This window comes from Pseudorca crassidens, chromosome 21 (assembly GCF_039906515.1).
Source record: "Pseudorca crassidens isolate mPseCra1 chromosome 21, mPseCra1.hap1, whole genome shotgun sequence".
Classification (NCBI taxonomy): Eukaryota; Metazoa; Chordata; class Mammalia; order Artiodactyla; family Delphinidae; genus Pseudorca; species Pseudorca crassidens.
Window position 1 is genome coordinate 5,737,621 of NC_090316.1, and position 17,061 is coordinate 5,754,681.

A 17,061-nucleotide genomic window follows, 5' to 3' on the forward strand; every position below is an offset into this window, starting at 1 on the left:
GCAAGCGAACGCTTGGTGTGTCTCTGTATTTATAGAAATTGTATAAGCCAACGTGGTTTCTGAGGGCCCAACAGAGGGAGGAAAAAAAGGGTGAAGCTGAAACCGTGGGCAAAGCAAGAGCCACAACAGATTGGGGAATTGTAACGGGTCTCGCAAGCAGGAGCGAGATTAAAAAAGACAAGACTAAAAAGCCAAAACCAATATAGGTTCCTAAACTGTGCTTAGAAAATTTAAAAGCGTGAAACAAATGCATTCTTTGCCTCCCCCTGCACCCCCCTCCCCAGCCCGGGCACTCACTCAGCACCCACTGCAGCCACCCTCCCTGCCGTGAGCTCTGGGACTCCCTGGAAATGGAGAAATTGGGTCTTTGTGGATCCAAATATAGCTAAGTACTTTTTCCTGCTTCTTTGAGGGCACGTTCCTTCATGCTGCGGGAGGAGCAGAAAAAAACCATCTCCCTGTGACTCCGGACCTGAGGCTGGGGGTCTCCTTGAGCCTTGCGGCGCGTGCATGTGTGTGTGGAGGGGGGCATACATTCCTCACCAGGGCTGCTCTCAGCCCAGGTTCTGAAGACGTCACGGGCTGAGTCCCACGGCCAGGCCTCCACATCTCTCCCTGGCCAGCTTCCCTCCACGTGGGTTTGTATGGGGCGAGTCCTGTCGTCGTGGGATTTCAGGCAGGAAGGGGCAGACGGAAGGAAATGTTTGAAATTCCCTTCTCGAGCTGGCCCAGTGCCTGACACACACATGCTCAGCGTGTGGTGAGTGGATGGATGGACACGGCATGCCTCCTTCTAGGTGGGGAGGCGTGGAGGTCTGAGTCCTGATTCCTAGAGAAGGTTCTGGTGCCAGCAGCCCTGCTCCACTTGGTACAGCGAGTGAGTTGGACCCAGGTGCCAAGGTGTCTAAGTGGAGGCTCTTCGGACTTCGAAGGAGAAAAGATTACTTAGCATCTTTATGCTCATTTCTGACACTTATTCTCTGATGGATATTTGAGGAAGAACCCTTCTGCTTATCAAGTGGGACTTAAGGAGAAATCAGAAAGACACATTTGGGAGGTAACGAGAGGACCCTCCTGCTTGAAACAGGCCACGCTTTAGAGACAGAAACATGAGCCCTGGGGCACCGGGTGGCCCTGTGATGCTCAGACCCCCTGGGGGAGGCGCTTGGCTCCCAGTGGCCGGTGGCCCCAGCGCACAGACTAGATTTGAAGTCCCTGTTTGGTGGGTTTCCTGAGTTGGATTGGCAAGTGTTCATGTAGTTTAGTTAAAAACTATATGCCGTCTGAATTAGAAAATGTGAGGTCGTGTGAGATCTGTGCGCCTTAAGTAGCAGAGGGACAGATGGGTCCAGCTGTGGTCCCTGTTTGATGGACGTTGTCAGGTGGGCCTGCCCCGCCTGCCCCTCCCGGAGCAGGGATGCCCGTGGGATCACGTCGGGGAGAGGGACTTGGGAGGGAGGCAGGAAGGAGCCTGGCAGGGAGGCGCATCCTGGAAACGGAAGCCACCTGCCGGACCTGAGCCCGCCCATCCAGGAAGTGCTGTTAAATGCCCAGGATGGATCCAAACAAGAAACCTCACACGTCCCCCAACTACCACCACCTTCAGAGCCTGCCTGGTGTCTTAGTCTCTGTTACCAGTTCTCAGCTTCTGAAAAGTTTACCTTAAAACAGCTGTGAATTTCATTTGCTTCTAATGTTTCTTCTCTCCGGCCTTCCTCTCCTCTCCGACTTGGTGAACTCTGACTCACTGTATTTTACTTATTCATATTCTTCCTTGTGTTTTCCTCTGCCAGGTTCTATTCTGTTTATTTTTCCGCACTTGGTTTTATATTTTTCTTTTCTTCTACGTACATTATATAGTTCCTTTTACTAACCCTCCCCCCAACTCCTTTACCTATTTCTGCCCTTCCCGCTTCTATCTGATGCTTGACTGCCCCTCACCCCGTGCCCGCTTTGGTCCAGCCTTTGGCCGGTGCGTGTTGCTGTAATGGCGCGAGGGAGCTGGGCCCGCGGGATCTGTGGCCTCCTTTTCCCTGGAGCTCGGGGCCTCCGCCCCGTCCTGCAGGGCCACAGCCCGGGAGGAGCCGGACGTCCAGGGAGTCAGCTGGCCTGGCAGCTCTTCCGCAGGTGTCCCGGGGAATCCTGACTGCCCGTCGGCCGGTGTCGGGACGCCGAGCCCAAGAGCAGCATATCCGTGCTGAGAAGTTGGTGTTCTTGTTCTGGGGCATTCTTTTTTCAGGAGAACGGGAAGAACTTCCCTCCCTGGGTTTCCAGGGCTGTTCATGATGTCTGATGGGTCAGGCACACACGTGTGTGGGGTCCACCCCTTGGGGCCATAAAGGAAGCCCGCTGCCTCCCCGCAGACGACACCCTTATCCCACACCTGTGACAGCCCTGTACCTGTGATGGGCCCCTGGGAACCTCCTGTCTTCCCTCCCCGTGTTTCAGAAGGGGAACACGGCGCTGCACATCGCCGCCCTGGCGGGTCAGGACCAGGTGGTGCGGGAGCTCGTCAACTATGGCGCCAACGTCAACGCCCAGTCACAGGTGATGCTCAGGGCCCCGGGCGGTGGGGCTGCCCGTACCCTTCACCCGGGTGGACACGCTGTGTGGCGGAGTCCAAATGTATTCAAATGTCCCCAAGCACCTTCTTGCTTTTTCCTGCTTCACGGTGGACGTTCTAAGCACGATGGGGTGGGTCATCGTGGACCCCGTCTCTGTTCCTTTAGCTGAATGATGTATTTAGTTGTGGCTCATCTGTGCATGGGGGGACGTGAGGGGGGATGAGGAAAGGAGTGAAATTAGCGGGGGGTGGGTGTGCAGAAGAGGCTGACCATTCTGGGAGGGGCAGGAGCAGACTTCTGGAGAGGATCGCCCCCACCTGGTGGCCTTCTGAAGTAACCCCGCTCCGCCACTGCAGAGTGTCCGTGTGTTTTTATAGCTGGAGACGCAGGTGGGGATGTTGCCACAAGGGCTGGGTGGAAACAGGTTGCAGGGAGAGCTGTCTGCGAGTCTGGAGGATCCTGCATTGGTTTTAGCGTCTGTCACTAACGTGGGTGAATGCCAATGGCTTTTTCTCTTGGCCTACAGAAAGGCTTTACACCCCTGTACATGGCAGCACAAGAGAATCACTTGGAGGTGGTTAAGTTTTTGCTGGAAAACGGAGCTAATCAGAATGTAGCCACAGAAGTAAGTACCTTGGGGACGCGGCCTCACGGCTGAATGTCTCTTGGGGGGAGGACACGGTCCCAGGGGAGTGTGTTCCTGGGACGTGGCTTGGGATGCATTCTCTGCCATGATCAATGTCCTGGGTGCTGTTGGACCCTGCAAGGGGGCAAGAGACAAAGTTATGGCCGTTGAGGGATGCCCAGACATGTGCCAGAGAAGTGACAGCAGGGGTGAGCCTGTCATTCCCACTGTGACAAACACTGGAGGCCGGGCTGGGGTGGGAGGCGTGCGCGCACGTGTGTGTGTGTGTGTGTGTGTGTGTGTGTGTGTGTGTGTGTGTGCATGCGCGCGCACGTGTGGGTGACAGGTCTGCCTAGGACCTTAATGAGAAAGGCTCTTGCCGGGAACCCACGTACACTCTTGGACAAGTCACTCGACCCTGAGTTTTGTCACTGGTGAAATGATGAAATCGGACTAGATGGAACCAAAGCTTCTCTTCACTCTTAGCATCAGATGACATCTACTTTGCCAGTTCAGAGGGCCCTGTGCCCCTAGCACACACCGAGGAGATTAATAACAGTAGCTCACAACTGAAACCTCGGTGCCTGGTGTGGTTTCCAGCGTTTGGTAGGCGTTCAATAATACTTGTGAGATGAATGAAGGAATGTTGGTCGGCCATCAGTTCACGGCACTGTCCTGACACCGGGTGATGGGGTGAGAGGGAGGCAAAGAGACAGGGCAGTAAAACTCTCATCAACGCTCCGACCAGGAGCACGTCCTAAAGGAAGAGTTAAATACGCGCCAAAGGGAAATTCCTGGAGGTGCCGTGAGACGGCAAGGCACGAAAGCAGGGCCAGGAGCGGCGTCAGGGAGGAGGTGGCATCTCAGCCGAGCTCGCAGGCTATGGAGGAGGGAGGTCTTCTCGGGCACAGGGCAAGAGCCCTGAGCTTGAAAGCGCGTGTCCTGCCCTGAGGACCGAGTGGTCAGGACGGTCAGAGCCAACGGTCTCTCCTCTCCCCCTCCCCGGTCAGGACGGCTTCACACCTCTGGCCGTGGCCCTGCAGCAGGGCCACGAGAACGTGGTGGCGCACCTCATCAACTACGGGACGAAGGGGAAGGTGCGCCTGCCGGCCCTGCACATCGCGGCCCGCAACGATGACACGCGGACGGCCGCGGTGCTGCTGCAGAACGACCCCAACCCCGACGTGCTTTCCAAGGTGAGGCGGCCGGCGGGGCCGGGATCATGCCGGGGCCCGGACCCGGGGCCCTCGGGGTCTCCACCGATTCCGGCAGTTACCTGGAACCAGCCAGACCACAGAAGCTCCAGCGTGCACCCCAAGCACCCGCCCCGCTGCGCCCGCCGTTCCACCAGCCAGCTGAGAGCCACAGGGGACGCCCCCCTTTAAACCCCCGGGCAATGCTGAAGGACGTGTGCTCGCTGTGGCTCCAAGTCACCCAGAACAGCGTCCAGGCGGGGCAGGAGGGGCCTCTGGCCAGAGGAGGACTTTGCAGTCCATCCCCCCCACCCAGGTGGTGTTCTAGAAGTTTATTCCAGCTCTTTTCCCAGCTTCCCCCCGGTTGGAGGGAGGGAGGGAAGGGTTCCCACATGGAGATGGGACCGGAGAGGGGCCTTCCAGGGGCCTGGACAGCCCGCCATCTGCACACGCTGTCTGATGTTTTCACTACCTGTAAGTTTAGACTTAACGTCTAAACTTAACGTCTCCCTCCCGCTGCGAATGCACTTGCACTGAGTCAGTCACACAGGCCCCTGCCCCATGGTCACGGGGTTCCGCCAGGAAAGCTGCTGCCTGGATTGTTAGGCGTGGTCGGGGGTTAGGAACAGAAGGACGACAAGGGACCCACCGAGGGTCAAAGGGCCACCCAGCTGGCCACCCAGGGGCCACCGCACCCCTATGGGGGCTGGAACCGTCCCGAGGATTAAGGTCGTGGACCCCATAACACTTCTCACTCATTCATTAAAATCTCTTCAGAAGTAACCGTTCAGAGGAACGGGCCCTGCCTGCAGGGTGGGAGGTGACCCTGGTCCATGGTTTGTCCATGTGAACCACGGAGACTGGGTGTCCCCAGAGGTAGCACCTCACTTTTGGATGTAATTGCCGTGGGACATCTCTTGACCCCTTCCTTCTGAATCTGCCTGCTGTGTGAGGTCCTCTGGTCCTGCCGGCTTTTCAGAATCCCAGGCTGATTCTGAGGTAGAAATGACAGTATGTGGCTTGTGACGCCTTGTCCCCCTCTGTTGTGTGCCAGACGGGATTCACCCCTCTCCACATCGCAGCTCATTACGAGAACCTCAACGTGGCCCAGCTGCTCCTCAACCGGGGAGCCAGTGTCAACTTCACGCCCCAGGTGAGGCCCTTTGGTGAGGCCGCCCATGCATGCGGGGACTGGGCGTCTAGAACCCAGTGCCCGCCTCTTGCGGCACCAAGGACATCCCCACACTGCAGACGTGCCTGCGGGTGAAGCAGCCCTGGGTGGGTTTCTAAGAAATTGCAGCCTGTGCACTGCAGACGTGCCTGCGGGTGAAGCAGCCCTGGGTGGGTTTCTAAGAAACTGCAGCCTGTGCACTGCAGACGTGCCTGCGGGTGAAGCAGCCCTGGGTGGGTTTCTAAGAAACTGCAGCCTGTGTTTTTGATTCTGGGGGACCTGGGCTCAGCCAGCTTGCTGTGATGAACCAAGAGGCTGGCGTGTCCTTAGAGGCTTTGAAATCTGTCTTAGGTGAGAAGAGTCCTGACAGTGGGCCCCGATGGCCGCTTGCCTTGGGCCGGGGCAGGGCCACAGGGGAGCAGGGCGCAGGGCAGCCGCCTCGCAGACAAGGACGCACGCCCTGACCAGCCCCTCCCTCCCTTCCAGAACGGCATCACGCCGCTGCACGTTGCTTCCCGCAGGGGGAACGTGATCATGGTGCGGCTTCTGCTGGACCGCGGGGCCCAGATAGAAACAAGGACCAAGGTGGGTGCCAGCCAGCTGCCCGGCAAGGCCAGGGGGGCGAGTGCTGCCTTCCAGGGCTCCACCCAGGTAGTGGGCTCCCCGTGACCAGCTAGGGAAGGGCGTCCAGCCTCTAGAACAGCCCACAGAGGCAGCTGGAGACCAGACTGCTCCATCGGGCTGGTCCTTAAGGAAGCCTTCTCGTGCCTCTCCGGCTGGAATGATGCCACAGGTGCCTTCTCTCCAGCGACCTCTGATGGGTGCCTCTGGGGCTTTCTCTTTTTGACTGTCTTTTAAAGGATGAATTGACACCTCTCCACTGTGCAGCTCGGAATGGGCATCTGCGAATCTCAGAGATCCTGCTGGACCACGGGGCGCCCATCCAAGCCAAAACCAAGGTGCGAGCTTCCTTTCTGCAAGGAGCATCTCTTAGGCGGGGCTCCAGCTCAGGCCGACCCGGGTCAAATCCCATTTCTGAGAAACAGAGATGCTAATTCTACTAACTCAGCAGTGTGTGTGACGTTGACCCTGATGTCTGTCACACAGGAGGCACTCGGCTCTAATTATTATCTAGATCAAGGTTGGCACCTTTCTCTCTAAAGGGCCAGAGAGTAAATATTTTTAGGCTTTGCAGGCCCTGGTCAATGTCACAACAATTCAAATCTACCACTGTAGTGGGGAAGCAGCCGTGGATAACGTGCAAACTAGCAGCCCTGTTCTAGTAAAACTTTCTTGCCAAGCACAGGCAGCAGGCTGGATTTGTCCCATGGGCTGTCATGTGTCCGTACAGCTCGAGATCAGGCCTCATCTCTTTTACCCTGGCTCCAGAAAAGACAGGAACTAAGCACTCGGGGAGTCTTCAGGGCCTGGGCCGGACTGGATGATGTTGAAAAGAAAACAAAATGGTTCTTCTCGAGGTCCTTTCGGGGCCAGAGCAAAAGCCCAGCCCTCAGTTCTAACATGAGGTCTTGAGTCTTACTGGGGCCGAAGCTGTCAGACTACCTGGTGTTGCCTGCACTGCCTCCAGGCCTACTGCCTCGTTCTTGGGGTGAATTTAGAAGGTGGTCAGAGCAGAGCAAGGCAGAAACCAGACCCACCCATGGCACTCCCGAGGTTTTCTGTGTGCAGCTCCCTGTCATAAGATCCTACACCATCAGAGCAGTTTATTCCCTGACCGAGGGTTATGTGAGTGTTCAGTGGAGCTCGCTGAAATCTGGGTCATGTTCACGGCCCAGGCTGTCGTGTGTGTGTGTGTGTGTGTGTGTGTGTGTGTGTGTACATTTCCCCTTTTTATAAGGACAGCAGTCATATTGGATTAAGGTCTACACCAGTGACCTCTTCTTAACTAACTACATCTGCAATGATCCTGTTTCCAAATGAGGCCACATCACGAGGTCCTGGGCTTTAGGACTTCAACATGTGAATTTGAGGGACACAGTTCAATTCAGTCACTAACAATAGCCGTCATGCCGCTTGATTGTGTTCCTCCCTCGCTGAAAATCCTGCTTTCAGTTGTCTCTTGCTAAAACCTAACGTCCCAGTTTCCTCGCTCAGGGGTTTCATGATGCAGCTCCCGCCTGCCCCTGGAGACCAGCTCTATGCCCTTGGTCTCCCGCGTGTTTACCTGCATGGAGCTCCCTGGGTCCCAGGGCGGCTGCCTCTGTGGCACTGCACACGCCATTCCCTTCTCGGGGATGCTCTTCCTGTGTCGTCTTCCTGGCAAGGTCCTAGCTCAGGGATCACCTCCCTGGGAAGCCTTCTCTCCCCATGTCCCCCCGACCCCATCATGACTCCACACTCCCCTGCTCCTCTGTGCTTTATCAGGCCTGCCTGATGTCACCACACGGAGTGGCAACAATGTATCTCTTTTCCCATCTTTAACCTACTAGTCTGCCAGCTTCCTTGGCCTGGAATTCTGTCTGTTCTGTTTCCCCAGAGCTTATCCCATACCTGATGCACTTTAATCACTTAATATTTGATGAATTTATGTCTGAATGAATGAGAGTGAGTCTTCTCTGTCTTTAATTGTTTGAAATAAATTGCTATTTAAGAAACCGTGAGGATCCTTGACAGTTTTTTAAAGTGATGTGCACTTGTCAAGGACAAAGAACGGAGGGTTTTAGATCCAAATTCCATTTTAGCATCATTCATTCATTCAAGACCACACTGATTAAGGACCACTGTGTGTGTTACATGCATGCGTGGGGCGTGTAAGAGATACCAGGCACAGTCACTGATCTTAAGAAGCTTCTAAGGAAGGAGAGAAGATACATACACCTGAAAAGTTAATTATGAAAACAATTCGGCAAGTATATAAGTACGGTCCGAGTGAGGGGTACAGATGAGAAAAGCCCACAGGAATCAAAGGTGGCCAGGGGAGGCCTCGTGGAAGAGGTGGGCCTGGCTAGAGCTGGCCTGGAGGATTTGGCGGGGTGAGAAGAAGGAGGTTTGCAATCAGAGACCAGCAGGAACGCGGAGGCCGGAATGAACCAGGCTCACCCGGGAGCCACATGGAAGCCCTGTGTAGGGAGGAGGTGGGAAGTGAGGTTGGAATCATTGCCTGCCTTGAATTTCCATGTTCATTTCCTTTGCAACTGGTTGTTTTCCCTCTTCACCAGAATGGCTTGTCCCCAATCCACATGGCGGCTCAGGGAGACCACCTTGACTGTGTCCGACTCCTATTGCAATACAATGCAGAGATAGACGACATCACACTGGACCACCTGACCCCGCTCCACGTGGCTGCCCACTGCGGCCACCACAGGGTGGCCAAGGTCCTTTTGGATAAAGGGGCCAAACCAAACTCCAGAGCCCTGGTGAGTAGGAGGCTATCGGAAAAGGTGCCAGAGGGGCTAGGGCCAGAGCTGCATGGCTGGGCCCCCCAGGAGGTACCCACTGGTGCCTGGAGCTGCCCTGGAGATTCAGGGCGGGGACAGTGTCGGGGGTGGGGCGCTGAGACCCACGGGGCGTGGCAGCGCACAGGCGGATGTGACCTTACTCCCTGCCGCATCCCACACATAATGACCGAGCCCCCGTAACAGGCTGAGGCCTGGGTGGGTTTGGGCCCAGGACACCTGACTCACAAGCAGTGTGTGCGGTAGGTATGCGGGATGTCACTCCCGTCCGTGCCCAGAGCTGAGGGTTGGTGATTTCTAGCGACTGCCTGGCTTTTTGACCTGCTTTGGGGGCGAGTGAAATGGGCTCAGCTAAGCATCCTTCCTCTGCAGAGGGGCTCACAGTGGTCACGGTGCTTGAGCAGAGGTGAGTTCAGGCCTAAAGTAAATTCCCTCCTGGGACTGTGGTTCCTTTTGCTCGCCCCAGGCCGGGGGCTCCCGGGGAAGTTGCTGGCGGGGCCGGAGCGGTGCACGGAGCCTGCCCACACCCGCCATCTCCCCTCTGCCCATTCCCAGAGGAGGAGAATTTAGAAGGCCGGACAGCCTCCAGGCCGCCAGGATGGCTCGTTCATTCATTTATTCATTCATTTGTTCAGACAGCTTTCACCGAGCAGTCCCCACTTGCCGGGCACTGTCTGGGGTAGTCGGGGTTTCTCAACCTCAGCACTACTGACATTTGGGGCCCCATGTTCTTTGTTGTGGCGAGACTGACCCGTGAATAGATGTTTAGCAGCATCCCTGGCCTCCGCCCACCAGGCGCTAATAGCACTCCTCCCCTCCTTGTGACAATCAAAATCGCCTCTAGACATTGCCAAGTGTCCCGGGGGCGGGGGCTGGGTGGTGAGACAAAACCCCCTCCCCTCACACTGAGAACCACGCCCTAGGGGTTAAAGCACTGAAGAAACAAGCAGACGGGCAAGACCCAGCGAACAGAAATCCCTGCCCTGGTGGAGTTTACATCCTAGCGCATCACGCTCGAGCAGGGCTGAGGTTCAGAAACCCATTTGACTAGAAACGCACGGCGGTCTCAGGGAACGTGCTGGGCTTCACAGCAGTTCTCTTTATTGTAAATTTCCCCTTAAGGAAACTTTAAACGGCAGGCTCTTTCAGTGCGTCCAAAAATGAGACTAAATTTGGAAAAAGGGTTTACAGACAACATACCCAGGACCTCGCCTGCTGAGAGCCACCCGCCCCTTCCGTGATTCACAGTGATTGACGTTTAGGCTGGGCAGGGGCTCCCTTTTCATCAGCAGGGTGGTCTGGGTGTTCCTTGGGCTTGAGTGTGAGCCCCTGCTTGCCTGTCTCCCTTTGTGTGGGGCTGCAGAATGGCTTTACCCCCTTACACATCGCCTGCAAGAAGAACCATATCCGCGTCATGGAGCTGCTGCTGAAGACGGGGGCCTCCATTGATGCTGTCACTGAGGTAGGAGAAACTCCGCAGACGAGTGGACGGTCTCCGCGGGCCTTCTTCCAATAGCCATCTTGAGAGTTGTTCTTTGTGGCTGCGTGCGTGTGTGTGTGTGTGTGTGTGTGTGTGTGTGTGTGTGTGTGTGTGTGTATGCTAGTCTAGAACTCTCAGGAATACATCAGGGGTCGCTAAGACCGGGAGCTGGTGTCAGATCTCAGGGAGCTGTCCAAGGTCAGATGCAAAATGTTTTGAGTTGTACATGTGGGTGGAATCACCCTGCAGTGTTTTTTTCCCCCTCCGGCCATTTTCCTAGAAGCAGACCCATTTCATAGAACTCCCTTTCCTTGGAAGACTCTTCTGGAGCCCCTAGAGGCAGGAAAGCTTAAGCTCCATCTGGCTATGTGTCTGGAGGAGTGGGCAAGTCTCCCCCGTCTCACTCCTGTCTGGTCTGTTCCAGTCTGGCCTGACACCCCTCCACGTGGCCTCCTTCATGGGGCACCTGCCCATCGTGAAGAGCCTGCTGCAGCGGGAAGCATCGCCCAACGTCTCCAATGTGGTGAGTCCGTGGGGAGAGCAGGCCCTTCCTGTGGACGGAGGGCTCAGAGGTGAGCGTTTGCCAGCGATCCCAAGCTCTCCTCTCGAGGACAGAGGTAGAATTCTCAGAATAGCAGACGCTTCGGACTTGGGGAGATGACTGTACGTACTGACGCTTTCTCAGTTAAATGTGTCACCCATGTGTAAGTCTTGGGAGTTTTATTTTGGACGATCATTTGGGAATTTCTGTGAGTGGTATCTGGGAATGCATGTATGTTTTTAAACATTCCTTAGCTCTGGGGTTTACCTTTAAGTGTATCTCACACACACACACACACACGCGCGCGCGCGCACACACACACACACACACACACACACACACACACACACACACACACACACACACACACACACACACCCCAGGCATCAGCAGACTAAAGGCTGAAGTTGCTTTTTGCTGGGGCATCTCCACCTCTTGGAGGAATGTCCACCGAGCTACTCCAGGCTGGCACTGCGGAGCCCTGTGTGTGCCCTTTTGCAAACCCAGCAGGTGTTAACACTTCCATAATTTTGTTATTTTACAGAAAGTGGAGACCCCGCTACACATGGCAGCCAGAGCAGGACACACAGAAGTGGCCAAATATTTGCTCCAGAACAAAGCCAAAGTCAATGCCAAGGCCAAGGTGGGTTCTGGAGGTGGGAGGGATCCCAGACGGAAGCAATTCAAGCGCGGGAGGAGCAATCCTCCCTGATCGGAGACCAGGCTGCAGGGCTCGTGGCACCGAGATTCCTTGTCACACCTGCTGGGTTGCAGCACACGCTCTGGTTCTGCTTTGCAAGGGTTCTGAGAAGCCCAGAGATGTGTTGGCATCAACAAAAGGCCAAGAAACAGTACTGCGGGGGGCGGGAGGGGGGACGGGGCGGGCTGAAAGGTTGCGTGGTGGTTACAGTCACAGTATCAGAAGAGAAGCAACTTTTTGAAGAAAGCGTTGCCGGTGAAAATCAAGATGCCCTCGCGATGTAAAAGGCATCTCTGAGGTACTGAGTGATGCCGAGTTTGCAATCTGGCTTTGGCCAGGATCAGGCTTTCCTACCGCACAGACCACAGAGCCTCTGTTTAGTGTCAGGACTGTGGTTTGGGTTTGAGCCACAAACCCAAGGGAGGGAGGCCCCTAGCTGGGCCCAGTAACACAGAGACCCTGCCCACTGACCCCCTCAGCTTCCGGAGGAAACTGGAAAGGGGGGGGCGGGAGCTGGGATGAAAAGTCATCTTTCCCCAGGTCTGACCCTCCCATTGCCCCTGGCGTAGAGAAAACCAGAGTAGCCTTCAGACAGAAAGACAAGTGGATGCTTAGACAGGACTCGGGAGACAGTACAGTTCACCTTGTTTGATTGCCCTTCACTTTAGTGTGGACAGATAAAGTGTTTTTTGCAATAAAGTGTTTTTTGCAGATAAAGTGTTTTTTACAATTTGAAGTTTTGTGGCAACCCCGTGTTGTCAGGTGGATAGCATTTTTCTAGCAGTAAAGTATTTTTTAATTAAGGTAAGTGTATTTTTTAGACATAATCCTATTGCACACGTAATGGAGTGTAATAGTGTGTAAATAACTTTTATATGCACGGGGAAACCAAAAAAATTCATGTGACTCGCTTTACTCTGTTACCCAATTTATTGCAGTGGTCTGGAACTGAGCCCACAATGTCTCCAAGGTCTGCCCGTAAGAGCAACCACAATGTATAGTGTGTGCCAAACGTGGTGTGAAACATCTTATACACGCCGTCTGCTTGATCCTAACCATAGCCCTATGAGGTCAATACCATTATTCCCATTTTACAGATGGGAAGGCTGAGCCTTTGGGCAATTAAGTAGGAATAACAACTAACTTGAAAGGTTGTTATAAGGATTAAATAATATAGAACATATTATATAGAACATAACTCAGAGATTTGAACCTCAGCTCTTCCTCTTACTAGCTGTGTAGCCTTGAGAAAGTCACTTAACCTCTCTGGGCCTCACCTGCCTTCTTTATAAAATGAAGAGTTGGGTTAGGTAACCTTAGTGTTCCCTGTTCTTTGTTTTTGCTTTGGGTTCCAGGATGACCAGACCCCACTTCACTGTGCAGCTCGCATTGGCCACACAAACATGGTGAAGCTCCTGCTAGAAAACGACGCCAACCCCAACCTGGCCACCACTGCCGGGCACACCCCCCTGCACATCGCGGCCCGAGAGGGCCACGTGGAAACGGCCCTGGCCCTTCTGGAAAAGGGGGCATCCCAGGCGTGCATGACCAAGGTACAGCATTCCTCCTCCCGTTCTCCAGAGCGGCAGGCTGGTCCCAGCTGGTCCTGGGGCAGGGGAGGGCGTTCCCATCTGGTCCTCCGTATTGCCTTGACTGTGCTGAGGGCTGCTGGAAGGAATGGACCCACAGGACTGGCCGCCACCTGTGAGCTGGGTGTGTCCCGTCCTTCCCCAGGAAGGTGAACTGTCGTTTCTCATCCAGCCACCAGCCTTCGTCTGTTTATCATGGAATGGCTCAGGATCTGCTCTGGCCAGACCAGACAGGCTCTGGGATGCGAGAAGGCTGGCGGCCCAGGCCCTGCCCGCAACTAGCTGGCTGTCAAATAACAGCACCAGTGGTTTTGACTCCGTCACGAGAGGGGCAGGTGGCAGCCCCCTGGGCTCTGGGAGTCTCAGCGGGATCACACCTTCTGCGCCCTTTATTCTACTGGTGTCTCCACGCCAGTCGGGGTGGGACACCTCCTTTGCCGCGGGCCCTTTCTCCAGGGAGGATGGCGGGCCTCCCCACGGTTCCGACGGCCTGTGTTTCTCCTCAGAAAGGATTTACCCCTCTCCACGTGGCAGCCAAGTACGGGAAGGTGCGCGTGGCACAGCTGCTACTGGAGCATGACGCGCACCCAGACGCCGCCGGGAAGGTGAGCTTGACCTTCCCTCCTGCCAGGGTGGACCCGGGGCAGAGGGGCAGCTGCACCTGGGTGGTCATCTCTGCCTGAGCCGACTGTGTCCCCCTTGCGCATGGGCAGCCGTCCAGGAAGAATGGCCTCTGGGGAGACAGATCTTTCTGACAGAGGCCTTGCCCTTCTACAAAGACCCGGTGGCCCCTCTGAGCGAGGATGCTGCACTGCCCCATCAGCCCCTAGGACCCCCAGGAATGGAGGTGACCCCCAGGACTGAGGCGGTGACCCCAGGACTGAGGCGGTGACCCCCCAGAATGAGGAGGTGGCCCCAGGACTGAGGAGGTGACCCCAGGACTGAGGCGGTGATCCCAGGACTGAGGAGGTGACCCCCCAGGACTGAGGCAGTGACCCCAGGACTGAGGCGGTGACCCCAGGACTGAGGCGGTGACCCCAGGAATGAGGTGGTGACCCCAGGACTGAGGAGGTGACCCCAGGACTGAGGCGGTGACCCCAGGACTGAGGATGTGGCCCCCCAGGACTGAGGAGGTGACCCCCCAGGAATGAGGCAGTGACCCCAGGACTGAGGAGGTGGCCCCAGGAATGCGGAGGTGGCCCAGGTCCAGCTGGTGTGTTCTTTAGTGACTTCAGCTCCAGACTGGCTCTGAAATGGTGTCAAGCAGATTTCCTGTGTAACAGAAGTGATACGGATCCCCACGTGGTGCTGCCTGGAGCCACAGGCATGGCCAGTGGGATGTCCCCTGAGCGAAGGCTGTCCCCTGTCCATCTCCCCGCAGAATGGCCTGACGCCCCTGCATGTCGCCGTGCACCACAACCACCTGGACATTGTCAAACTGCTGCTTCCCCGGGGCAGCTCCCCGCACAGCCTGGCCTGGGTAAGCCTCCTGCCCCACCCCGCCCCCACCCGGGACAGCAGGCGGCCGCCACCCCTCAGGGAGGGCTGTGCGGAAGCAGCCCGATTACCTGCAGGGCGATGGCTGCTGACTGGGAACCGGAGCGGGACGGGAAGTGGGGAGCACTTCTCAGCCACAGGTCACCTCGCAGATGTGGAGCTCGTTTTACACAACTAATGTGTACCCCAAACTGGTGTCAGAGGTCAGCATGTACAGTGTGCTCGTGGATTCCGGGACCAGGGCCACAGCTGGAGAATATTCAGGGCTGGGGGTGAACTCACCAGAACCTTGGAGCGAGGAACCTGTTTTGAATGCGGAGTCTCCCCCCACATCTGTTTCTCTCTGGAGTTCCGGCTCTGAGATGGTGCCGTTTCTGTACACACGTTACACGTTGAGGTGTGGCCGGCGTGCACCCTCACGCCAGCCCCTGAGATGCTCAGAGCCATGGGTGGTGCATCGCCCCTGAGGGACCCGGAGTGTAGAGAGTGGATGGGGCTTATGTAAGAGTGGACTGAGAAGGCGCTGTACGAGGTACAGGGATAAAGCTGGGCACGAGGATCATTTTGGGGGGACAGGCCGTCTCCTGTGGGGTGAGAAGGTGTGCAGGGTCTGTGAGGGGAGGGGGGCCGAGGGGGCTGGTGGCCACGCAGATGAGGGGCGACGAGAGGGGGCAGGGCTCGGGTGCAAAGGACATCGCGGTCCCTGAGCGCGCCACAGTGCTCAGCCCTGTGGCAGGAGGGAGCCATGGGTGGGTCAGGGTGATTCCAGCCGACGCCTGCTGACTTCCGTGGGGACACAGGGCAAGGCAGGGCGGGGCTTCAGTTCCCCTCTCAGAACGGCTGCTCATCTGGATTCTACAGCCTCCCGTTCCTGCAGACACAGCATCTCCCAGACACCCCTTCTCCGTGGGCTCCGGTCCCGCGCTGTTGTAGCAGAGCCCACATCACTGTGTAGACAGCGTGCAGCCCTGCTGGGACATGACTTACTCCTGCTTCTGAAAATAAAACGCTGGACTCGCACCGCTCCTTATATAAAAGACATCAGAACCAGGCTCATGGTATTTAAAGGGAGCTTTATCCAAGCACAAACCCTGCACAGATGGGTTTTGTTTCCATGGCAAAAAATAGTTTCCAAAGCAGTCTGGCAATTTTGTAGAATCTCACATGCAAGTCTCTCTGCACCCAAACCAAACCCACCCCTTTCTAATTTTGATGCTAATGTTGTTTTAACGTTTGGGCAGAGCTCTCTCCAGTGTGCGCATTCCTTTGGACGAGCTCGTTTCCTTGCGGAAGAGGAGCCTTTTACTGGCTCACACCGTTCCTGAATCTTCCCCCCACCACCACCCCGACGCTCCTGCCTCCCTGCCCCTCGTCCTTGTCACCTACAGAAGGTCATTCATTCCCTGTAGTCCCAGCTTGGAGAAAGCTCACAGGGGTTGGTCCCTGATCTGAGACTGACGGTTGTTCTTGTATCTTGGTTTTAACTGCTGGTCACCTGGCAGCCTGACCTGGACGGGATGCCGTTCTTCCAGTGCGGACATCCTCCATTGCCCAAGTGGCCTGGACTCCTGATAATGCTAACGTGAATAAGTACTCAAGTTCCTGTCCTTTGTTCAGTAAAAGAGGCCCTAATAATCCTTGCTTCCATGCAGGGAATGGAAGGCAGGCTGCAGTCGGCACCCTAGGTGAGCAGCGGCCTCACCCCATTTCATCCTGACTTGGGAGCTTGTTACGAATGCAGAATCTGGGGCCCCCCCGTCAGAATCTGCACTTTACCAAGATCCCAAGTGATTTCACACACATTCAAGTTTGAGAAGCACAGCTCCAGCTAAAAGACCTGGGCTCTGGAGTCGGAAGATTCTCTGACACTCAGAGAGAAGGATCTCCATTTGGGGATGCCTCCAAATCCCAGGCCTGATCCACTGAACCACACCGCTTTTCTTTGCTCCCTTTTGATACAGTACAAAACTCATTTTGTTTAATTAATTTTATTACAGTCAAAATGCCGATCTTGTCAGGGGAACACAACCTGCAAAGAATTTAATGTTTTCTCATAACATAATCAAATTTAAAAGGAGGAACAGTAGGATGAATCATCTTACATAATTAGAGAGAATGATTTTTATTATTCAATTTATTCTTTGGGTAGATGACAACGTTCCTTTCCGCAAAATCTACTTTGCAGACAGACGGGTCTCACCGTGTCCCCCAGTGCTTTAAACTGGGATTTTACTGTATTGGTCGGCCCCTTTTTTTCTGTTTCTTTTCCCTGATCAGTGGATCCT

At 55.5% G+C, this 17,061-nt stretch overlaps 1 protein-coding gene across 16 annotated transcripts in view; it reads left to right on the forward strand.

Moving 5' to 3' along the window:
- ANK1 (ankyrin 1) overlaps window positions 1-17,061 on the forward strand; it is a 214,031-nt gene that overhangs the window by 142,936 nt on the left and 54,034 nt on the right. For 15 of the 16 annotated variants that reach the window (XM_067721829.1, XM_067721826.1, XM_067721831.1 and 12 more), the window contains 13 exons: window positions 2,449-2,547; window positions 3,091-3,189; window positions 4,200-4,385; window positions 5,437-5,535; window positions 6,040-6,138; window positions 6,414-6,512; window positions 8,733-8,930; window positions 10,333-10,431; window positions 10,874-10,972; window positions 11,535-11,633; window positions 13,046-13,243; window positions 13,786-13,884; window positions 14,661-14,759. In XM_067721829.1, the coding sequence (XP_067577930.1) occupies window positions 2,449-2,547; window positions 3,091-3,189; window positions 4,200-4,385; window positions 5,437-5,535; window positions 6,040-6,138; window positions 6,414-6,512; window positions 8,733-8,930; window positions 10,333-10,431; window positions 10,874-10,972; window positions 11,535-11,633; window positions 13,046-13,243; window positions 13,786-13,884; window positions 14,661-14,759 (1,572 nt within the window). The remainder of the gene's footprint in view (window positions 1-2,448; window positions 2,548-3,090; window positions 3,190-4,199; window positions 4,386-5,436; window positions 5,536-6,039; window positions 6,139-6,413; window positions 6,513-8,732; window positions 8,931-10,332; window positions 10,432-10,873; window positions 10,973-11,534; window positions 11,634-13,045; window positions 13,244-13,785; window positions 13,885-14,660; window positions 14,760-17,061) is intronic. The other variant, XM_067721821.1, reaches the window with a different exon arrangement.